Source organism: Lissotriton vulgaris, chromosome 4_1, assembly GCF_964263255.1.
Source record: "Lissotriton vulgaris chromosome 4_1, aLisVul1.2, whole genome shotgun sequence".
Lineage (NCBI taxonomy): Eukaryota > Metazoa > Chordata > Amphibia > Caudata > Salamandridae > Lissotriton > Lissotriton vulgaris.
Genome location: NC_141691.1, coordinates 1,458,579,327 through 1,458,604,830, shown reverse-complemented (window position 1 = coordinate 1,458,604,830; position 25,504 = coordinate 1,458,579,327). Strand labels below are relative to the sequence as shown.

General features: G+C 45.8%; 1 protein-coding gene across 3 annotated transcripts in view; it reads left to right on the top strand.

The window, feature by feature from the left end:
- Positions 1-25,504, top strand: part of TRAPPC8 (trafficking protein particle complex subunit 8) — a 1,294,567-nt gene that overhangs the window by 648,924 nt on the left and 620,139 nt on the right. For all 3 annotated transcript variants that reach the window (XM_086965686.1, XM_086965689.1, XM_086965688.1), the window contains one exon: positions 7,253-7,384. In XM_086965686.1, coding sequence (XP_086821812.1) covers positions 7,253-7,384 — 132 coding nt within the window. The remainder of the gene's footprint in view (positions 1-7,252; positions 7,385-25,504) is intronic.

Genomic DNA, 25,504 nt, shown 5'->3' with positions numbered 1-25,504 from the left:
GAAGCTGGGTCATTATTGGTTCCAGGTCGAGTTCCATAAGCCCTACCAATCCCTCCTGCTTCATCATCCCCTGGCGCTGTATACCGAGGCGGCAGACCGAGGGTGGTTTCCCCTGATTTGGACGCAGACACTCTAGGCTCGGCAGTCCTCTGCCCAATGCTCCTCGTGCAAGCCTATCTCTCGCTTCAATGCAGACATCAAGGTGTTCACCAAAGTCTTGTCTTTCCACCTGAGTCAGAACTTTCTGCACTTGATCCACCTTGACCAATGTGGATTCATGCCATTGAGGAGCACTCGCCACTGTATTCGCAGGGTCCAACTGGGTCTGTCCCAGGCAAAGACCTTAAACAATGTGGACGGACCCACTATGTGTATGCAATTAGATCACTGTGAGTAGTAAGATCATTGACCTGTTAGGTGTTCTTAAAAGTCCCTTCACACACCAACCTGATTGGTGTCATGCTTCATCATTGGGGTCCCAACCGGGCGGCCAAGTGTCTCCCGGCTGGGCTACGACGCCTGATTACAGCGGAGCTGGTGTTGTGCATAAATGTGGTGTAAGGTGAATTTGTACAGTTAAAAATATCTCTGAGGAATCCTTTTCTCTAACTTTAATAATGGTGTCTCAGGATATGGTTAAAAAACATGTGTAGTGCAACTAATCTGGAATTATTTACGTAAGTTGACTGTGTGGCGGTCTACATGTTTAAGCCCGTAAAAAAAGTGAAAGGGCTTTCTTCAGGACCAGGTGAGTGAATAGTGAGTGGCAAAGGTGAATTGCTCCATGTGAAACCTTTAGTAATACCTACACACGCGCTAAGGTGTGTGGTTTAGTGTGTCGGCGTACTCACTGACACTTGAAAAATACCTGTAGGGAAAAGAAGAGACATAACAAAACATATATTTTTTCGCAACATAAAATGCATTCTTAATGGCAAAAGAAGTGTTGTAGTCAAGTGTCTCTATGACTACTACAGTGATTGGCATGTAGCCCATGTTTGTGGCTGCATGCAGGTGGTACTATGCATGCTGTGTCAAAATTCATGAAGGACAGCAAGGGCAAATGAATGGTGTGCGCGCATTAAATAGGAAGTTACAGGCGCTAATCTTAGACTGCCATACAGGCGATGTCTGGCTCCTTTGTGGGAGGATGCTGTTTTAAAATAATGAAAAACACCCTGTGCAGTCTGCGGGCTATGCAAATGAGTACCCGGTGTTGTGGGATCGTGGCGCTAGCACTGTGACAAGCGGTCCTAGGCACCTAGTGAGCTTGTGGCCAGGAGTATATACATACAGTGATTTGATGCTCCTTGACCAATAGTGACTATTAAAATTTGTTGAGACAGTAGTAAAACATGCACAGAAGTTGATTATAGTTCCAATGCATGGGGATATTAGGCGGGAAAATCGGGGCTCGGGGCTCGGGTTGCTCGTCCATGTAATCGATCTGTAATCAAAACATGATAATCACAGTAAGTACAAAGTTTTGTTGCGGACTCTGTGAGGAGGACCCCTTGGAGCATGCATGGTGTTACTTGGTCTTGGTGGTCCCACCGCTGCAAACCTATTTCGGTCCCTCGTAGTCGTGGCTGGTGCTGGGAGTCCCGAGGGGAGGTAGCTTATATCTGGAGTCAATAATGCCCGGTACGTGTAGACACACGTCCGGGTCGGGCAATGACTTTGCAAGAGGTAGTGCGTGCATGCGTGCACATGCTCAGTACGGCTGTACAGAAGTGACACTAATGCTTGAGAAGCGATAGGTCACAATGGCGGCCATCTCAGAGAGGAGGTGTCCTCAACTGAAGGGCATATTGTAAAACAATAAGAGTGCCGATGTCCGGATTTCCATATGATACTTAGGAAATATATAACTGAAATTGCAGCTTTGTGAGTTTATAGGTACACATGTGCCAACGCCGCTCATGCCTGGTCTGACTAATGGGCGGTATGATGCAGGATCAGGATGGCAACCGGTTAGTAGACTGTCATGGTACACCAGTGGGGTAACGCTTGAGTTAGTGTTCTTTCTGGAATATCTGCTGTTGGATATTTGGCATGTTAGGGTCCAGGGTTTCTATGATAACCCAGTGCATGTCGTTTGTGGTATGTCCTGCCTCCAGGAAATGGTTGGTCATTTTGGTCATGTTTTTCTTGCATCTTATTGTGATCCGATGCTCGCAGATTCTAGTCCTGACTTTCCAGTTGGTCATCCCCATGTAGGTGATCTATATACATAAGCTAAACATAATAATAGCAATACAAAATATTCACAGACTGGCAACTACAATCACATTAGTACATAAATGTGAAACAAAAACCCAGAAACACTATACAGAAAAAAGAAGCTAAAAAGACAAATAAAACAACATTAATGGTTTGTTTCCCGTCGTGGAGGCCTGGGAGTAGCCCACACAAAAACAAAAGGCCAGAAAAACGTAAAAGGGAAAGTCCAAATACTCAGTACCCCATGTGAGGCATAAGAAAGTAAGATAGTATCATAAAAAAAGAATTTAAAAGAGCGAAAAAATTATAAAAAAAGAGTGAAAACAAAGGAGAAAAAACACATATGAAAAATAATTTCTTGGTCAAGTTTGCAGAAAGAATATATATATATATATATTCATGACGGCTATCCACCTGGAAAACCACCAGAACAGCCATCACCATCATACAGATAGTGCGTGGAACACGTGCAGTTGTTATAAGAGGAGTAGCGCAACTAAAACAAAACAAGGTCACATGTTAAACCGAATGAGGAAACTCACCAAAAAGAGTTTTTATAATATTCCAAACGAGCCATGGACGTAATAGAACTTAATTTCCGGGATCCGTGGCAAGTTGTTGGAGAAAATATATTTGTGCTCTAAATCGTGTACATACAGGCCTGCCACACTGGGGGCGAAAACACTTCCCATGGACGTGCCGTATTTCTGGAGGTTGATTTGCCCTTCGAATTTGAAGAAGTTGTCTTTCAACACGAGTTTGGCGCATTCCCAGATGAATCCCCTGGACGTGTGGTACTTCCAGTCGGTTTTCTCCAAAGCTGTCTCCAGGACGGACAGTGTGTCATCTTGTGGGAGGCTGGTGTAGAGGCTTTCTACGTCAAGGCTCACTAAAAAGGAGGTCCCTGGATCGTAGGCCATGTTGTTGAGGAGTCTCAAGAGATCTTTTGTGTCTTGGAGATAGGTGTTGATGAATTAAACCATTGGTTGGAGAAAAAGTCACAATACCGGGACAGTGGTTCTAATAAAGAACCTACGCCTGCTACAATGGGGCGACCCGGAGGGGGTAGTTTGTTTTTGTGAGTCTTCGGTAGTATATAGAAGTATAGTATTTTGCCCATGGTGGAGGTGAGGAACTTGGCTTCATTGGATGCGATTTGTCCTGTTGTTTCTGTCCCAGGCACACCACCTTAACAGTCCAGCAACCTTGCTCCTAATTGATTTCGAGAAGGCATTTGAGACTATTGTATGGACCTTTCTGGGGGAGGTGTTGGAAAGGGAAGGCTTTGGGTCCTCCTGTAAAGTCCTTCTTCTGTAAACTCTTTACTTTCCATTACGCCAGACCTACCGTCCAGGTCCGGGTTAACGTTATTCTTTTGCCACCTTTACTGATCTGCAGAGGCACCAGTCCAGGGTTGCCCCTTTCCCTCCTCCTACGGGTATGTGGGTAGTCCTGGGGAGGGGAGCCAGAGGAGTGTATAGCCTTATATGCTAACAACCTCTTACTGTTCTTGGAAGACCCGCTATCATCAGCCCCAGATGTCTGGTGATTCTCAGTTTATAATAGTGGGCCTCCAGGCTTAGAATCAATGAATCCAAATCTCTGCTGGTGACGGGCGACACAGGTGGAATTTCTGGTGCCCTGGGATCCAGCTGCACCATCTGTCTTTTCTCCTGGCTCTGGCTTATGACAGGACTGACCGGAGGCCTGAAGTGGTGGCGTAGACTGCCCTTTAATCCCATGGGGCATGTTGCATTGTTCAGAATTGTCTCCCGCATCTTCTGTAGGTCCTCCTGTATTTCTGCCAGGTGATGGTTCCAGTCGCTGACCTTTAAATGGACAGGACCCTGCCACTGAGTAGCCTTTGCTAATACCATACACTTTCCTTACAATGAGGGGATGGGGATGCCGGACCAATACGGTTACCCCCTAGCTGCCCAAATGGGGACCATCAATGACTGTTTTGATGGGGGATGGGATGACCCTACCTACTCCCCCAGTCCCTACCTGATTGCACTTGAGTGACCCTACTTTGCTGGAGGGCAGCACTCTTGGTTAGTTGAGATCGTAAATTCACCCGAATTACCCCACTGTGACAGGGGGCGTGGTTGAACCATATGGCGGGCCTACACTGCTTCACGTGCTGGGACAAAATGGGAATTATCCATGTGGGGGACATCTGGTGAGGGGATGCTCTGCTTTCTTTTTGGGAAATGCAGGAACAATGTAGTTTTTTCTCGTACTCCATTCTATCGCTGCATGCGGCTGTGACACGTATTGTTAGAACACCTGCCCTACCGCATCCTGGAATGTAACCTTCTTAAAGCAAAGTTCCTGATGGGGAAATTGGGTTAAGCGTGTTTTCTCCCAAACCTACTGCTTTCTCACTATTAACGCCCCAGACCACTTTACAGATCGTGGATGGAGGTGGGAGAAGTAAATCTGAGACCATGATGATGATGACTGGCATGTGACTACATGTGACCTACAGCAACATGACTATCTGGCCACAGTGAACCTCGAATATGTTTACTTCCATGTTGCCACCTACAGGAAGCACTGTGTTCTCTCCCCTTCAGGTATGCTTGAGGACGCGGGTAGTTTTCCAGATTTTGCTCTTTGGTCTGCAGTCAACACCCAGGATGTTCGCCAAGTTGTACTGCGCGTAGCGGCACAGGTATGATGCCAGTGGCCACCGTCTTCCCCTACTTGGATGCCTAGGCTGGTGAAGGCTTCGACTGAGACAGTGACCGAAAGTGGCAGTGCTAGTTTACACAGGCATATTCGGATGGGCAGAGTTCACTCATAACGTTTAAGAAATCTAAGATGGTTTTACCCAGATCTTTTTTCTTTTCTTCCGACCCAGCCTGATATGTGATACAGCCAGCATAAAATGTCTAGGTCTGCAGTGGGTCACAGTCAAAATTTTCATAGTGCAGACTAACGACCGCGTTGTAGTGGTATCAATGTGCCAACTGTAAATGTACATCCTGCAGGAGGAACTCTATAGCTGATGTACTCTGGTTTTCAGGGACTAGCTAGATGATGCTTAAACGTGATGGATTGTTTGAAAACAGAACTTGGCTGGTAGTCATAATTTGCTTCTGACAGATGTAAGGTCCTTTCCCCCCTCGACACACGAGGGGGGAAAGGAGGTAATCAGTGGTATTTCCCTAGAGAGCTAGACCACCCATCTCAATTCACTGTCAAACTAAAGCCTGTTGTTGGGGCATGAAACTTTCTCTACATTAATATGTTGAAACTTCAAGTGGTAAAGTACTCAAAGTTTTAAGGGGCAGAGGTGAAGGAGGCTGAGCTTAATTGAAGGAGGCTGAGCTTAATGTGACGACACTAAAAAGGCAGGATACTTAGCAGCAAGATATCGACTAGCATCCAGAATAGAGCAGATGACCTCAGCAGGACAGGGACAGAGTTTCATGAGTTGGAACTGGACCAGGCTGTCGAGCCAGTCTGTCTGCCAGCTGGGGCACCCTGATGATTTATCTCTGTGACAGTGTGAAACACCAAAAGCTCATACCGTGACGCCAACGTTCTCAATCCAGGAGCATTTAGAGATGTATTCACAGTGAAATGTGCACATTTCCTCCAATCCATCTGTTGTGCCTGCTATTGCAAACAATCCTGGAGTGCAGCTGCAGCATAATTCTGGTGACTCTGAATTTGGCTTGGTTGATGTGGTATCCAGAGCTCCTACGTCTGTCTGTACAACCGCAAGTCCAACTACTAAGGACAGAGGCAACTGAGGTTGAGAGCATGGTACTGCATCATAGTCAATTGTATCTCTACTTCTCAACATCGGCCCTACAATCCTAGATTTTGGACATGTGGACCTTCCCTAGAAAACAGTGGAAGCGCTGACCAATTCCTAGTCAAGATTAAGTAAAAACACATACAGCAAGAGATAGAGAAGAGTCTGTATCTAGTACTCGCAAAAGGGAGTACACCAGACTTTTAAAAGGTCTGTGAACTCTTGCCTTGTCTGTTGCACCTGGGAATTAAAAAATCCTACATGTCATAACGTGTGCTGTTGATGGCCTTCTCCAACTACAGGAATCAAATTCTGTCATCGTAAAGTCACTCCCAAAACTCCCCCAAAGTTAACCTTAAAAGTGGTACCTTACTTTAGCCTGAACCAGATGGTATCTAAACCAGTGGTTTTTGAAGTCACCTCAATTGAAGTAGACACCAGACACGATATATGGAGAGTGCTTAGTTACCATTTGGACTGGAAAAGTCTTTACACAGGACAACTCAAGTGTTGTGGTCTTGTTCCAGCCTAGGATAAGACAGGCAGTAGCTGTAACCACCACTGCCTGGTAGATGGTAAACAACATCAATTGAGTTAATCATAAAGCAAAGTGACAGCTTCTAGGCTGCATGACTTTGTCCTCGACCAGAAGCAGGTCCTGAAAATCGGCATTCATAAATAGCAGGCATGTTGTCCACTGCAAGGAAATTTCCTAACGGTAAAGGTGGTTCTCCAGCTTTGTTTTTTTCCCCAATAGATTGACATATCTGGCCTGGCCTACCTGGTAATTGGTAACTGATATTGGTTTGTCTTTTATGTGCTATGTAATCTAAGGGACAAAGGTGCCCAAGGAGGTTGTTGCTGCAGGATAGGGAAGTATTTTTGGTGGCGCTATTTTTTACATTTTACTAGAGAATTTCGAGCTTAACATGGGTAATGTTCATATAGCATCTGCACCTGTAAACAGTACAAATGCTCGAGAATTATCTTTACAAGTAAGAAACTTTTAATATTGCCCAGCTCAGAGGTATTCATTTTAGTAACCTCGGAAGTATGAAAGGCTGAATGGACATGCCAAGTTTCATAACATAAACTATTAAGTTAAACACAGATCCTAGCATTGCATGCAACAGTTCACTGAGGCATCAGACCACACAAGTGGTTACCTACACACACAAAAAATAACAGTCCAGTAGAGTAATCACTCAGTTGTATGGTACAATAATATTTACTTTTCTTCTTTTTTATTATTTTTTATAGGATTCGGACCTTCGCAGTGCAATTTTATTAGAGCAGGCAGCACACTGCTTTATAAACATGAAGACTCCCATGGTGAGAAAGTTTGCTTTCCATATGATACTGGCTGGCCATCGGTTTAGCAAAGCTGGACAGGTATGATGAATACGTAATACATTTTCCATGCAGAAAATTAAGTTTGAAGGAGGTGGACTGCTAATGTATATCCATAGCCAGTCACCTTGTCTTATTGAATAAAGCTTTTCAAGGTACCTTTTTGTGATTTATTGTATAGGGTAGTTTACTAATATCCTCTATAAAAAGGTTGTATGACAGAACAACGCAGGTCAAAATATTGCATGCCTTTACATCAAATTTCTTACCTCATTTATTTTGCATGCCTATGCTTTTACCTTGCATGCCATTACCATGCGTTATTAGTGGAGCTAATGTAAGTATTAGTAAGGTAAGTTTAAATGTGTGTGTATATATATATATATATATATTTTTTTGGTGAGACCCCACACCCCTCCAAGCTCCCATACTTCGCTTAAATGCATGGTAAAGGCCTATACGTGGTAAAAACCTGCATAGTAATAAATGTGTATAATAAGCACTGCGATGTAAAAATCATGTTGTACAGTCTGTTTCCTGGAAAAAAAGCTACATTAAGTGAAACTAGGTTCCAACATTTTTGTGACTATGCAGATGCATTCCTCAAAAGCTAACACATTCCTGTAAGGAATGTGCACCGGTGTGGTGAAGGGGACCGTGGCTGCTTAGATCACCATTGCTAGATGGATATCATGCACCACCCATTGCTACACTTTGCAAAGGTGGCACACCTGTGCAAAGGTGTGTTCTTCCAGGCATGTGCCCTTCAGACGTATATGCATGGTTCTGCATAGGCACACACATACTGCTGACCACGCTGTAGAGATTTCTTTGCAAATTTGACAAGTTTATAAATCATCCCTGCCTAGAGGGAAGCTGCCCAATGCTTCCATTATCTTCCACCCCTTTTTTCGTTCTCAGTTTCTGTGGAATCTGCTACAAGTTAAGAAGGGAAAGAGCCTGGAAATAAGAGTAGGATAAACGTACATTCTTTTCAACTTTGTTACTTTTAGTCTATGTGATATTTGCCATTATCTAGGTACTCTTGCTGACCCCTTGGCCATATGCCAGATAATGTACGCAGGTTAGCTTTTAGATTGGAGACAATAAGCAATCACGTGCATGCATTTAGTCTGTGCGCTGTGTATGATGTATATGGTACCTGGATGCAAAACTCCGCATAAAAACAAGAATAAAATAGCACATTCATCTTGAATATTTAAAATATGGCAGTGGAAACCCTGCTGAATATAACCATTCCTTATTCCTTTCATGCAACAGCTTCTGAGCTTTTATTTTCCAGACCTTCAAGGAAATTTTCCAACAAGTACTCAGTTTCTGGTCTCAGCACTATGTGGCTCTCATCCACCCATGTTGATGCTGTAAAATTTCCTAGCTAGGCGAATTCAAAGCTAGATTCTGTTAAGGACACAGAGACGAAGATTATGCATTTCTATTTAGTTTTTTTTACTTGCCAGCCAGTTACAAGCAAAACAGCAATTATATGTTCAAGCATGTGAGCTGTAGATCACATGCTTTGCATTGCCCGCCATCTAGTGTTGGGTCCGGATGTTTGCACTTTGTTTTTGTTCAAAGAAGTCTTTTCCAGTCATGAGGTAGGCGACTCCTCCTTTTGGTGATAGTGCGCATGGGCATCGTCTCCAATGTTAGATTGTTTTTTTTTCCACCATCGGGTTCGGATGTGAATTGCTGCGCTCCAGTTCGGCACCGTTTTTCGGGTTCCCTTCGACGTGCAATCCACTACCCTTGATGGTATTGTTTCTCGATTGCATTTCCCATTCTACGATTATCGTTTTGACTCAAAGATCTTAGATCGGAAAACTTGTGGAGGGCCATTGGACCTACCCGCATCGGGCTCGCTAGCAGTCGATGGAACGGACTCCATTCAAGCTCTGTCCCGGGTGTCGTGCCAGGTTTTCGCGCACCGACCTGCAGAAAGTGTGCAACCTCTGTTTTTCCCCGGAAATTGACAAGTAAGATTGCGACGCGTGCCGATCGTCTAGATCGAAGAAGACGCTCCGTGACCGTCGGGCTCAACATCACGAGATGCAACATCAAGGCGGCTCCGTACTGGACATCTTCAGCAAAGATTCTGACCAAGAAGAAACATAAGCTCAAGGAACTGAGGAAGAAGAACACATCTTTGTGCCTGAGGCCGACTCCGACATGGAAAAAGAGGAGCGAGCTACAACGTGTCAGCGTACCGTGAGTACAGAAGCCTCCTTGACCCAACAACATAAGACCAAAAAGGCTCTGGTCCTTCCTCTGCCTGCGTGCCAAGGTCGGCACCGAGAAAAAGTTTTGCCCTCAGGCCCGGCGTCGAGACATAAGGAGAAGCTTTCCGGCTCGGGCTCGAGTTGGCCCCATGCCGGCGACTAATCAAAATCCTCTGCGCTGAAATCAAGCATGTTGTGGCCCACATGCCATCTTTATCAAAGACTAAATCTTAGGTACCGAAAAGTTTGGAGCCGAAACTTTCGATGCCAAAAACGGCGAGCAAAGACAAAAAGACTTTACCAAAAGAGCCTCGGTCTGATCTTCCACCTTCGGATCCAAACAGAAACAACTGGTTATAAACCCGGACACTGCTCCTGCCCCATTCAAATATCACTGGGCAGGGGTATACTCTCTGTACTTCTTAATTCCCAAGAAGGACGGCTCTTTCAGGCTTATACTAGACCTCAGAGAACTAAATCTATACATTCAGTTGGGCCACATTCGCATGGTCACCCTCCAGCAAGTGCTCCCCGCTCCTTCAACAAGGCGACTTTCTGTCAACTCAGGTTTTAAAGGACACCTATTTCCCTATCCCAATACACCCTGCTCTCCGTAAGTACCTCAGGTTCGTAGTAGCTGGCCAGCACTATCCTTTCAAGACGCTTCCATTCGGAGTAACTACCACACCCAAGGTTTTCACCAAGTGCCTTGCAGTAGTTGCGGCTCATCTACGAAGACAACACATTCACATTTTCCCATATTTGGACGACTGGCTCATAAAAGCCAGCTTGCAAAAAAGCTGTCTACATCACACTCACAAAACGGTGCAGTTGCTTGATTATCTTGGATTTACAGTAAATCTGTCCAAATCCCATTTACAACCATCCAACACACTGGCGTATCTGGGAGCCCCAATAGATTCACAAAAGTCTTTGGCCTACCCCAATCCGGCCATAATCTGTAACATGCAAACTTTAGTCCCTTACGCAAGACTTCAAATGCGCCCCCTTCAGGAGTGCTTAGCACGTCAGTGGAAACAGGCTCAGGGTCTCTTATCAGATCTAATGTTGGCGGGGGCTGCACCCATCGCTCTCTGCAGTGGTGGAATACACAAAGCCTTTCGAAAGGGCGGCCCTCCATCGACCCGCTTCTACAGATAGTGTTAACAGCAGACGCATCGCTCACTGGTTGGGGAGCTCATCTCCAGACGCATACAATTCAGGTCTTGTGGATCCTGCAGCAAAAGCAGCTTCATATAAATCATCTAGAGCTGCTAGTGATTTTTCTAGTGCTCAAAGAGTTTCAAGTACATGTAGTAGGCAAAGCTGTCCTGATCCATACAGACATGACAGCAATGAACTACATACAAAAATAGGGGGGGAGGGGTGCATTCTCTTCAGCTGTCTCAACTAGCACAGACCATCTGGAGATGGGTTAAACGTCACAAAATATATCTCCTTGCAGAACACCTTCCAGGAGTAAACAATCAGATTGCAGATCTGCTCAGTCGTCAAAGACAACAGATTCATGAATGAGAACTCCACCCTCAAGTTCTCCTCCCATTCTTCCAAATGTGGGGCTTTCCCGACATAGATCTGTTCGCCACAAACTAAACGCAAAATGCCCAAGCTTTGCATTCAGGCATCCACACCCAAAGCCTTGCACTATGGATGAATTGGTCAGGGATATTTGCCTACGCTTTTCCGCTTCTCCCACTCATTCCATTAGTGGTTCAGAAGCTCAGACAGGTGTCCCTGACACTAATCATAGTTGCTCCCACATGGGCTTGGCAACCCTGGTTCACAACACTGTTAGAGCTTTCAGTAGTTCCTGACCAAAAACTACATCTCACTCCCAATCTTCTCACTCAGAGCCATGGAGAGATAAAACATCCAGATCCCAGTCATCTCAATCTTGCGATCTGGCACCTGAAATCTTAGAGTTTGGCCACCTTAATGTCCCGCCAGACTGCATAAACATCATCACAGAGGTTAGATGACCTACCACGAGAGCATGCTATGCAGCAAAGTGGAAGCAATTTGTGATATACTGCAATAACAATCAAATCGATCCGCTGGACGCTTCAGTTGAAAACATCATTTGCTATGTATTACATCGGCAGCGTTCCAATTTATTGTTCTCTTCCATACGCTGACATTTTGCTGCATACTTACAGAACAGACAACATCTGTCTCTCTTTAACCCCTTCCATGCTCATGACGAGCTCAGCTCGTCATGAGGCACAGTTGAGCTGTGCTGATGACGAGCTGAGCTCGTCATGACACCAGCAAAATGGCAATTTCCAGCACAGGGCAAAAATAACCACAGCAGCGATGTGGTTAAAGTGTCTGTCATTAAACCATTTATGGAGGGACTAAAAGTAGAATTCCTCCAACACTTCCACCTACTCCAGTGTGGAATCACAACATCCTTACCAGACTAATGGGTCCACCCTTTGAGCCATTGCATAGATGTGAACTGTAATTTCTCACTTGGAAGGTAGCTTTCCTCATAGCTATCGCATCACCAAGGAGAGTAGGTGAACTTCAGGCACTAACCATCGAAGAACCAATTTTACTAGTACACCAAAACAAAGTGGTACAGTACACTAAAACAAAGTGGTTCTTAGGACCAACCCTAAGTTCCTACCAAAGGTAATTTCTGCCTTTCATATCAACCAATCTGTTGAGTTGCCTGTGTTCTTCCATCAACCATATTCTGTGGCAGAACGTGCTTTACACACTTTAGATGTGAAAAGAGCACTACTTTACTATGTAGAAAGGACAAAACCTTTCCGAAAGACAAAACAACTGTTTGTCGCTTTTGCGCCACCACATAAAGTCAATCCTATATCAAAATCACGCATTGCAAGATGGATAGTCAAGTGCATTCAGACATGCTATGCAAAGGCAAAACGAACACTGACAATTTCCCCTAGAGCACACTCCACACGCAAACTAGGGGCCTCTATGGCATTCTTAGGGGATATACCCATAGATGACATCTGCAAAGCTGCAACATGGTCTACACCTCACACATTCACAAAACACTATTGTGTAGATGTGTTAACAAGACAGCAAGATAGTGTGGGCCAAGCAGTTTTACATGCACTATTTCAGACTACTGCAACAGCTACAGGTTAGCCAGCGCTTTGGGAGATAACTGCTATATATTCTATGCAAAACATGTGATCTATAGCTCACATGCCTCGAACGGAAAATGCTACTTACCCAGTATGCATCTGTTCTTGGCATGTACAGCTGTAGATTCACATGCTCCGACCCGTCTCCCCGGGTACCTATACCTGTTGCAGTAATATTTTACTTAGATACATTTATACATGGACATCTACTCTTACTAACTCCATTATCACCCTCTGCGGCAAACAGTCGAACAATGGAGCCGATGCCCATTCGTCCTATCACTGAAAGGAGGAGTCACCTACCTCGTGACTAGAAAAGACTTCTCCAAACAAAAACAAAGTGCAAACATCCAGTCCGAACACTAGATGGCAGGCTATGCAAAGCATGTGAATCTACAGCTTTACATGCCAAGAACAGATGCATACTGGGAAAGTAGCATTTTCCTTCCTTCATATAACACAAATTATAAAAAGCAACATTCCATTTGTCAACCAGTTTTCAGTTCCTAAATGGGAGAGACTCCAGTAGTTTTTATTTCTTTGTATGCAGGCCCTCCTACTATTTATAAATGATCCAGTCAGAGAAAGAGAAAGCACCAGTAAATATCGGTGCTCTCCTCTGAGGTCCCTGTTAAGTACAAGGGGGAAACACAGTTAGAAATAACTCACAACTCAATATGACAGTACCATCACGTTCTAGTCCCAAAAAATATTGATTAACTATCATTAACAAAAATAAATCAATCCAAAGGTTAGACAAAGGACTACATTTTTCTGATAAATATTATTCAGTCAATCCGTGTAGTAGGATGTAACAATGATTATCCTTCTTACCGGTTTTGATACTTCTCACCTTCATGTTCTTAACAGAATCTCATCATTCTGTAACTCTAGCTAGGGAATTTTACATTCTATTCCAGGACCGAAACTCAAGGATTTTGCAAGTTGAGAACTCCTTCAAAATCAGAGAAGCAATGTCACCGTCTGGTTTCAAATGAAAATTCTTAAATGTGGAATCCATTGACTTCACCATGCCTTCTAGTCTTTTTCTCACACGGAAAGCCTTGGAAGTTTTGGAATCTGTGGCTTCAGTCTCCATGTAATTAGATCTGTGTCACAGCACACCCCCCACCCCCATCTCCTCCCCCTTTCGGCCCATTAATGCTTAAAATGCCTTTGTGTTCCGTATTCAGTCACTAGCATCCTGCAGGTCTTTGGAGTTTTAATCCCCTACCATATTCTGTTTTCTGCGACTGTATTCCTCCCTCACATGGATCTTGCTGTCTAGGAATAAGTGGCAATTTATTTTTCTAGTTCCCCCAGATTTTGAGATTTCTATCACCCAGGTAATTGATGTTCTTGAAGGCAAATAACATTGTCAATTTTTTGAAGGATGCAACACAACTTTATCCTTGGCCTCTGTCTAGGCAAAAGTGCCAAAAATCATTGGCTTGTTTCACTAGCCTCTGAGATTTTGCATTGCCCAAGTGCTTATGTACCTGGAGGCTATGTTGTTCATTTTAGGACAGAACACACCCCTTGTCTTAGATGTCCTTGGCCACTTCTAATGAACACAATGGAGCTGGATAGGAGATCTAGGAAGTTGATGTGGGGGTCTTCTCCTGATAACTTTCCTCCTACAGAAATATCCAGTGTGCACACCAAGCCATATGGCCTATAACTAGATCCACAGTTGTCCCAAAGATTGATCTGGCATTCCGGCCTCCATCTGTTCTAACTACAATTGTGCTAACATATTTATTATTTATCTGTGGGCTTATACACTGTTTAACTTTCTGGTTTTATTTTACAACTGTTAATGCTGGTATTTGGCCTGAATGCAAGTACTTCAACTTTGACAGACATTGAAACTGGGGCACAGAAAGATAACATGATTTTCCTCTATCATGCTATTTGTTTTAGTGTTGAGAAGCTGGCATTAAAACTGGAATCTCCTGGCTCCACCACCAGAAATTGAACGTAGAGACAAGGATATATTTCCTACCTAACCCCTTTTACGTTTATGATTCTTATACCTAAGATAAATAGTGTTAGCTGTCTGGCAGAAATATTGAAATTAGTTACTCTGGGATGCCGATTGGTTTTACTGGTGATGTCTTAGAGATGCACTTGCTTCCACAGTGATGCACAAACCATAATTGCGGAACTGTCTCAACCATCTAGACCACAAAATGTAGCTGAAAATTTGTAAAAACTAAGTAAATATTTTAGAGCATTGCTTGATGTGCATTCATATCACATTAAAGAACAATGTTTCAAATGCAGTTAAGGATTTGCTACATATTTCCAAAATTCTGTCCATTTAGCTCCCGTTCTCCCGTTTCTCTCCCTTTTGTTAGCAATGCAGGATTGCCTAATACCCATATTACACCATTCCACATAACTATCAGTTATATCTATCCAGTGTAAATACTAGTCTTAACAATAGCCACATTATGAAATATAAATTCCTCAGAATGTTCTTGTATGTGCTTGTCTGCACCCAATAAAATTAGCTGCACTGTTCTTGCATTTTTGATTTAACATCTGTTGAGCTTGGAAAATGTTACTCACAAATGTATTTGAGTGGAGAGTATTGAGGATATGAGACAAGTTATCCATATTCTTGCTGCATCTAGTACATGATAAGGTGGATTTTACTTTTGATTTTAAAAGGTCAAAAGTTACTTTGTAATAACTACATTTAACAAAATTCTGATGCTGTTGCTATTTTGCAGGTTAGGTTGCCTTCAGTATTGCAAAAACAACAATTGATGGACAGAATGCAGAACAATGTCATACATTCACCCCAGTACTGAGATCTGGGCCTAAATCCATCGTTATGACATTGTTCTGCATTCTGTCCATCAACTGTTGTTTTTGCATTTGTTACCCCGAGTGGGATGGGTATGCTCAGACGTGAGTCCCATGCTCTTCACACCACTGGGGTCAAGCTATCCTGGCTGAAGACGGCTGATAGCCAGAAACCGGTCCTAGGATGCTTGATTCCGGTCCAGTAAAGACATGGCTTGGCAGTTCGGGCTGGACTATTCCCATGAGGCACAGGGTCAAGGCTGATTTGCATATGGCCATGTCTGAACTGGGGTGGTGTGGAGTGCAAAAAAACGATGGATTTAGGCCCAGATCTCTGTACTGGGGTGAATGTATGACATTGTTCTGTATTCTTCCCATCAACTGTTGTTTTTGCCTTCAGTATTGCACAAGAACATGAAAAGCTTCTTTTGTTGCTAATATTTTTCAGATCATTTATTCAGTTTTCAATTACTGTATTAATCCTATTCAATTAGAGCGAACAATGAATCTAGCACCTCGCTGTGATGATTTGAACTGGCACTTTCTAAATATGGCAACAAGTAGGCAAACATCACGATCTGAAGAAATGCGCAGGGGACAATTTGTATTCCATGATTTATAATGTTATCTATGCCACAAATAACTTTGAATTCCCTTTATTAGCCCATAATGTGGTACACACAGCATTAGAAGTTATATGCAACAAGTTAGTGGAGATGTTTGTTGTGATCTAGGAATACCAAGTTGAATGGGCATGAGACTCCATTTGTGGGAAATTGCAGGGACCATTTTATACCTTCATTTTCTTGGTGTCTTTTCCATTTAATCAGTAAGGATTGATCCCAAATCATCCTGATAGCTGCGGATTGAGCAGGAGAGAGTGGTACTCAGACTTCCTGAGCATCTCCCTTCTGCCTTTTCGGGAGGAGTTTCTGTCGCAGGAACAGGACAGGGCAGGGTTCTGCACACAATTCTACGTAACTTATACCTACATGTTCGAGGCATGTGGGCTGCTGAATTCATATCTGTGCATAGATCGCCACCTAGTGTTGGGTCCGGATGATTGCACATTGTTGTCCTGGAAGAGTCTTCGAAGTATCACGAGATAGGTGGCTCCTCCCCTGGACTACAGTGCGCATGGGCATCGCCTCCATCCCCAGATTGTTTTTTTCCGCCATTGGGTTCGGATGTGTTTTCGGTTCCCTCTGTCGGACCCGATAGTTGTTCAACCTCTGCTCGAGACCAAAAGGTCTTTAGGCTGGGCGTCGGTATAGTTGCGTACGGGTTTCTTTCTGACTCTCAGCTCCGATCTCTTGCTGCCCTTCCACGTGCTTTCGGCGCGGACGGGCCTACACTACACTCTTGCTATGGAGCGAACTCCGTTTAAAAAGTGCCCGGTGTGTAACTCTAAATATTCACACCTCGATGTGCACCCTGTGTGCAATACCTGCTTGTCGCCGGATCACCGCGAAGACACCTGTATGGCGTGTTCGAAGTTCCGGAGCAAGAAGACGCTGAAGATTCGCCGGGCTAACAGGCTCCAGGCTCAGTTATCGGCTTTGGCGCCCCCACCGGATGACATTTTTCAAGAATCTGTCGAAACAGAAGACTACGTGCAAGGTTCGGACTCTAATCCCGCATCCGAAGGTGACACCTATGAGGAAGGTGCGGAGAACTTTGACGAAGGTGCGGAGAACTTTGACGAAGGTGCGGAGAACCTTGACGAAGTCACCGATGAGGTAGGGGACGACGAACAGGCTTTTGCCACTATGGGTGATAGCTCAGAGGAGGAGCATCCCCAGCGAGACTCTGGGGTTATTACCCCTCCTACGGCCCAGGTCGAGGGATCGCCTTCGGGCCTTACCCAAGATCTAACTATGAGTCCTACGTCCCCGCCTCCGGGCCCGGTCGCGGACACTTATGAACAATCACTTACGTCGACGAAAACGAAAGTGAAGCCAACTGGTCCCGCACCCTCGGATGCGAAACCGAAAGTGAAAGTTGCGCTGATGAAGAAGGTTCTAGAGGCGTCAACTTCCAAGGAATCCAAAATGGCCGACTCAAAGAGCCACGCCAAGATGGCCGACCCGAAGTCCTCGGGGTCGGTGCCGAAGGCGAAATCGTCCGACGCGGCTGCGTCGGCTCCGAAGGGGGTCGTGAACCCGAAGTCGGCTCCGAAAGGGGTCGTGGACCCGAAGTCGGCTCCGAAAGGGGTCGTGGACCCGAAGTCGGCTCCGAAGAAGCGTCTCGGCGACGACGCGCACGGCCAGGGGACCTCGGCCCCAAAGAAGGCGCATGTCGAGCCGGTCAAGTCCTCTCCGGCCTTGACGAAGAAGGTGGAGGAATCCTTACAGCGGATTCGGAAGGACACTGTGGCGCCGAAGCTCACGCCTAAGCCTGCGAAGGAGCAGACGCCTATCCGTTTCACCTTTCCTCCCAAGTCGGCGCCAAAGGCCTTCGCGCCGAAACAGAGTGGACCCTCGAAGGAGGTATTGGCACCTAAAGCGGCCTTGGTGGTGTCGAAGCTTCGACTCCAACCCCTTGCTGAAGAGGAACGTCGTGAGGTACTCATCGACGCCAACACCGGAAAACTGTCGCTCCTCAAGAGGAAGATCACGACGGAGCCGGCGTTGGAACATTTTAAGATCCCTCTCAAGAACAAACGGGACTCCGAGGGCTCTTCGGCTTTGGTGGAACCTGTGTCCCCACAAACATTGGGGTACTCGCCGACGCATTCCGTCGCAGCCGGTGCGGACAACGAGGATGCCGAGTACGACTATCCGGCATACTCGGATCCGGAGGAGGAGCACGTTCCGTGGACTGCCGGTGGCGACCCGGAGGACCCGCAGGGGGGTCAGGACGCTCAACTTTTCGCGGCCAAGACGTCCCCGACCGAGGATTCGGCGGCCTTCAATGCCCTAATAGAAAGAGCTGCCGCTAACCACGACGTCGAGCTGCACTCGGACCCCGTGGATGTGGACTTCTTGTTCGACACCTTCTCGGTAGCCGAAAAATCAGTCAAAACGCTACCGATGCTGAAGGGGGTGCTTAAACATGCTACGGAGGTTTTCAAGGAGCCCACCCGAGCGCGTGTGGTCAACCCTCGCATCGACAGGAAATATAAAGCGGCGCCGACGGATCCGACATATATCAAGGGACACTTGCAATTGGACTCCCTGGTCGTTTCCAATGCTCGGAAGAGGGCAAACTCTCAAACTACTGGTGACGCTCCTCCCCCAGATAAAGAGTCCAAGATTTTCGAGGCCTCAGGCAAACGGATTGCTGCACAGGCAGCTAATATTTGGAGAATATCTAACACCCAAGCCTTGCTTGCACGTTATGATAGAGCCCATTATGACACATTAGAGGCCATACTGCAACACTTGCCTGACCAATACAAGGAGGCGGGGGAGATGCTGATTCAGGAGGGTAAACTCATTACAAATGCATCCATTAAATGTGCGTTGGATGTGGCAGACACGGCCTCCAGGGCTATCAATACTAGTGTACTGCTTAGACGCCATGCCTGGCTTAGAATTTCGGGGTTCAAACCCGACATCCAAACCACTATACTAAATCAAACAGTGAATCCTGACCATCTGTTTGGCCCTGAGGTGGATGCCACCCTGGAGAAAATGAAAAAAGATACGGAAACTGCCAGGTCCATGGGGGCTTTACAAAGTCAGCAGTTTCGGAGTGGTTCCTTTCGCCGCTCAAACTCCAGAGGCACCTCAAGGGGACAAGCATCCCAGTCCACACCATATTACAAGACTAACAACCAAGCCTCGTATAACAACAAAAATAGAGGTGGTTACAGAGGCAATAATGTCAAGGGCAGGGGACGTGGCAACAATAGCTCCAGGTCCACCGCCACCAACAAACAGTGACGTCTTGTCACTGCCCCCCGGCCATGCAACACCGGTCGGGGGGAGGCTCCAGCAGTTCCTGCCGGCGTGGACGTCCATCACCACAGACAGGTGGGTGAGGTCTATTATCCAGTACGGGTACTGTCTAGAGCTTACGTCCACTCCACCGGACATACCCCCAAGGAGCCGTCCTATGTCAAACGAGCACTTGACCTTGTTGCAGCAAGAAGTTCTCGTCATGCTGCAAAAAGGGGCGATAGAGCTCGTTCCATTGCAAGAGCGGGGAACAGGGGTTTACTCCCTGTATTTTCTGATCCCCAAAAAGGACGGATCCCTCAGACCTATCCTGGACCTCAGGCCCCTGAACTGGTACATCCTCTCGGAGCATTTCCATATGCTCACGTTGCAGCAGGTGCTTCCCCTGCTTCAACAGGGGGACTTCCTGGCTACACTGGATCTGAAGGATGCCTATTTTCATATTCCCCTGCATCCTTCCCACAGGAAGTACCTCAGGTTCACTATCTTAGACCAGCATTACCAGTTCAAGGTTCTGCCGTTCGGGGTCACCACGGCACCAAGAGTGTTTACCAAGTGCCTAGCGACTGTGGCGGCGCATCTCCGTCGCCAGCACGTCCACGTCTATCCCTACCTGGACGACTGGCTCATTCAAGCAAGGACAGAACAGCAGTGCGTCGACCACGTGTCACGCACCATTCATCTCCTGCACGATCTGGGATTCTCTCTGAACTACCCAAAGTCCCATCTCCAGCCCGCCCACGTGCGACAGTACCTGGGCGCGACAATCAACACTCTGGCGGCCACCGCGCAGCCAAATTCAGTGAGAATCGCCAGTATCCAGGCGCTGATCCATCGATTCAGACCCCAACACTCGCTTCCAGCGAGGGTGTTCATGCAGTTGATAGGCATGATGGCCTCCTGCATCTCCATTGTCCTGCACGCGAGACTACATATGCGTCCGCTTCAGGAGTGCCTTGCACGTCAGTGGACTCAGGCTCATGGGCAACTGACAGACCTAGTGTTGGTGAGCGGTCGGGCATACAACTCTCTGCATTGGTGGAATCCACACAACCTTTGCAAGGGCCGACCATTCCAAGAGCCTGTCCCACAGATTATCCTGACAACGGACGCCTCTCTCCAAGGATGGGGAGCGCATGTACTCCATTACACTGTGCAGGGACTATGGACACTACAGCAAAGGAAGATGCACATCAATGTGTTGGAACTGATGGCAATCTTCATGGCCTTGAAGGCGTTCAAAGTACATCTGTGCAACAAAGTCGTGTTGATCCGGACGGACAACATGACGGCCATGTACTACATCCAGAAGCAGGGAGGCACACACTCTCCACAGCTGTCTCATCTGGCTCAGAGCATGTGGAAGTGGGCCATTCAGAGGAACATCTTCCTCATGGCAGAGCATCTCCCGGGCAAGGACAATCAGATGGCGGATCTGCTCAGCAGGCACAGCCATCAGATGCACGAGTGGGAGATACATCCATCAGTACTCCAACCGTACTTCCAAAGGTGGGGTCATCCAGAGATAGACCTGTTCGCCACAAAGGAGAACGCAAAATGCCAAAGCTTCGCCGCCAGATTCCCACACCCCCAATCACAGGGCAATGCGATGTGGATAAACTGGTCAGGCAAATTTGCGTACGCTTTTCCCCCAGCACCTCTGATACCGCTGGTGGCACGCAAGCTCAGGCAGCACTCGATGACTCTCATCCTGGTTGCTCCAACGTGGGCTCGCCAACCATGGTACACCACGTTTCTAGAACTGTCCGTGGTACCGCATCAAAGGCTTCATCTTACTCCCAGCCTTCTGACGCAGAGCCATGGCGACATTCAGCACCCAGATCCGCAACAGCTCAACCTGGCGATCTGGCTCCTGAAGTCATAGAGTTTGGCTACCTCAATCTTCCTCCCGATTGCATGAGCATCATTCGGGAGGCAAGGAAGCCCACTACCAGAGCTTGTTATGCGGCTAAATGGAAGAGGTTTGTCATCTACTGTGCTAATCACAATATTGACCCTCTAGATGCTTCCATTCAAAATATCATTTGCTATCTTTTCCACCTGTATCAATGCAATCTGGCATACTCTTCCATCCGCATTCACCTGTCTGCTATGGCAGCATACCTCCAGAATAGGCAACATCTGTCACTCTTCAAGGTCCCTGCTATCAAAGCCTTTCTGGAAGGACTCAAAAGGGTCATTCCACCAAGGACCCCACCAGCTCCAGAATGGAACCTCAATGTGGTCCTTACGAGACTGATGGGTCCTCCCTTTGAGCCGCTGCACTCTTGTGAGCTTCAGTTTTTGACTTGGAAGGTTGCGTTCTTGGTCGCAATTACATCGCTACGGAGGGTTAGCGAGCTGCAGGCGCTCACCATCCAAGAACCTTACTTCCAGGTACATGCTAACAGGGTGGTGCTCCGCACTAACCCTAAATTCCTACCCAAAGTGGTATCCCAATTCCACTTAAACCAGACAATTGAATTGCCGGTGTTTTTCCAAAACCCGGAGACACTGGCGGAGCGCATGCTCCACACCCTTGATGTTAGGAGGGCCTTGATGTATTATGTAGACAGGACAAAAGATTTTCGCAAAACCAAGCAGCTTTTTGTTGCTTTTGCCACTCACCACAAGGGAAACGCTATCTCTAAAGCAGGGATTGCTAGGTGGATAGTAAAGTGCATTCAGAACTGTTACGCTAAAGCTAAGCGCACTCTCACTATCCCACCAAGGGCCCACTCCACCAGGAAGTTGGGGGCCTCAATGGCTTTCCTAGGTAACATTCCCTTAGAAGATATCTGTAGAGCAGCCACATGGTCTACCACACATACTTTCACTAAACACTACTGTGTAGACGTGCATTCCAAACAGCAGGCAGCTGTTGGTCAGGCTGTTCTAAAAACGCTTTTTCAGACTGCTGCAGCTGGCACGGGCGGCCGCAGATAATGGAGGGACTGCTATGTATTCTATGCACAGATATGAATTCAGCAGCCCACATGCCTCGAACTGCAAATGCTACTTACCAGTATGCATCTGTTCTTGGCATGTAGGGCTGCTGACATTCATATCGCCCACCCTCCTCCCCGGCGCCTGTAGCAGCTGCAGAATTCATTCATATACATACATATGCTTATAGCATGGTCATCATTCACATTCTTCACTCCATCTCTGCCAATGGCTAAAAACAATCTGGGGATGGAGGCGATGCCCATGCGCACTGTAGTCCAGGGGAGGAGCCACCTATCTCGTGATACTTCGAAGACTCTTCCAGGACAACAATGTGCAATCATCCGGACCCAACACTAGGTGGCGATCTATGCACAGATATGAATGTCAGCAGCCCTACATGCCAAGAACAGATGCATACTGGTAAGTAGCATTTGCAATTTGGAGATTGAGTAGGACCAGCTGAGCAGGTTTATTGTATCTGCATAAGTAGTGGAGGTTATCCTTGTGGCTCGGTACCCACCTACCTAGTCCATTTATTCTAGTTGTTGGGACAAATTTGTGTTCTAGAGTGGAGGCTGTTGGGTTGATGTTTGCTTGTTTTGTCACTTGCCCAAGCAGGTTTTCTGTGGTCCCCGTTAAAGCTTATTTGTTGACCCTTTCTGTTTTTGCCTGACCAACGTTTAATATTCAAGTCAACTTTTGTGATGCATTTCTTGAGGACGGATGGACTCCCTCCTGAGCCCTTTGTAATGACTCATTGGGGTCTTAACTTCGGCCTTGCTTGATGTGCAAGCCTTCAAGCCTCTGCATAATTGTTTTTTGAGATTGCTGACAATTAAAACAGTATTCCTCATCACAATTACTTCAAAATGCCATTTCACTGAGCCGCAGGCACTGTTAGGAGAGCCTCCATCTACCATCTTCTTCCCTGACAAGTTGATGCAAAATACTTGGCTTTGTTTCTGTCAAAAATAGTGTCATCTTAGCATGAGAGGTAATGCACGACTCTTCCTCCTTTGTACTCTACCTTCTTACCTCCAAAGACAGGGAGAGGCTTCACCCATTTTCAACTGAAAAGAGCCCTTTGTTTTTCACAGCAAATGCACTAAGAATGATCTTATGGACGAATACAATTTTAGGTATCGCCTAGGCAGCACTTGCGCTGTCTCTTCGAGACAAGCTGTATTCAGGATATGTGAATAAAGCTCTGCCTACTTCCCGCCCATCTTTTTAATTGGCTCGTGTCCCTGTCCTTTATAAATGGTTGCTTTTCATGGGTTATTAGGCTTTGTAGTCCCTTCCTATTAACTCTGTTTCTTTTTGTAGCCTCCCATGAGGACACACCCTATTACATGTGTTGTTACGCCCTAGGTTTTAATTACAACCTCAAGGCACTATTTTATGAAAGGCCTTCAGACAGGACAATCACTTGATCCTAAACAAGGTTAGCAGTGATTACTGTACTGGCTAGCATATCTCGCATTTATATTAGACCGTCTATAAATTTCCCTTCATCAGCTCCACATAAGAGTACAACCTAATCCGGAATTAATATAATAATTATTTTGTCACATTTTAAAGATACTAATTGTATATATTGATGTACTGTGGCACGATTTTCCATGCAATGCATTATGGGTAGGGTGGATTTACCATTTCTTCAAAGTTTATGATGCTCACTAGAGACATTTAGGAGCAGCTTGCGGTACTGCACCTACACATCTCACATTTATATTAGACCTTCTATAAATTTCCCTTCATCATGTCCATATAGAGTACAACTTAATTTGGAATTAATATAATAATGTTGTCACATTTCAAAGCTATTAATTGTATATATGAGCATAGCAAATATGAGCTATTGGCGTTCCATTATATTTTGCAACACCAATACCTCAAACTATCAGTAATGCAAGACCTATTGCATTGCAAATGCTCGTTATTGAGTTTGCTGAGGCGTAGAAAGGAAGAGGGGTCAAAAATCAGACCTTGTCCAGTTGGATAGTTCCGTGCATAAAAACAGGCAATGCCCTGGCCAGCAAGGAGCCTTCTGAAGGCCTTCGGGCCCCTTCTACTAGAGCCAGTTCTATCACCATAGCGCTGTTGAGGATTGTTCTCGTGTTGGACATCTTCATGCATTGTTCTAGTGTTGGACACCTTCCATGCATCCCTTTGGATGTCAGTCTTTATCTTCTCCAGGAACTACTGACTAGATTCTCAGTTCTGCATAGTGGACTATTTCACCTGCTTAATTCCACAGGACCTCCTACTGTAAAGTCAACTCCTCAGACCCTCTTCCTTTTAGAATGTAATAGGTGAGAAATCGACAGTTAACCACATCCTTCATAAGAACCAGTTACAGAGGATTCAGAAAAGGCGGCAAGTTTGAAATATATTATGGCTTCAAGTCAAGTCAAGTCAAAACCACTTTATTCGATTATTTAAAATCATAAAAGTATGCTATACATACACATGTAAAAGGACTAGGTTTTATCCCTACTCCTAAGCTTGACCGCTTCAAACTCCACTGCGAGCTGAGCCAATTTTTCAGGAAATGACGCTTAAAAAATTAAAAAAAAAAAAATGTTTTGAATCACCTGAAAGAGACCAAGTGGAAGGCACTGAGAGTGACACTGATTTCAAACTTAAATCAACCTTTGTACCACCTACACATACAGTTGCACCTGAGATCCTAGCCTTTGAACAAGCTGTGTTTAAGGAAGTAGAACAGCTGCAGGAACTGACCCCCTTTAAGAACTTGACCGCTGAGGAGTTCAAGGCCATTCAATCCCTTAAAAAGAATAAGGATATTATCATTAAAAGTGCGGACAAGGGGTGCGGTATTGTGATTCTCAACAAAAAGGATTACGAAACTGAATGTCGAAGACTTTTGAGCAATGCTGACAACTATATTCCGCTTGAGGCGGATCCAACAGATGATCTAAGAGGCGAAATCTGTGAACTTGTGTCAACAGCAGAAAGGGATGGTTGGATTACGAAGAAAGAGGCTGATTTCCTGACTTCGTCAGAGGGACGAGTCCCTTACTTTTATGTACTACCAAAAACACATAAAAATGTGTTACCCCCTCCCGGACGACCAATTGTCTCTGGTCTGGG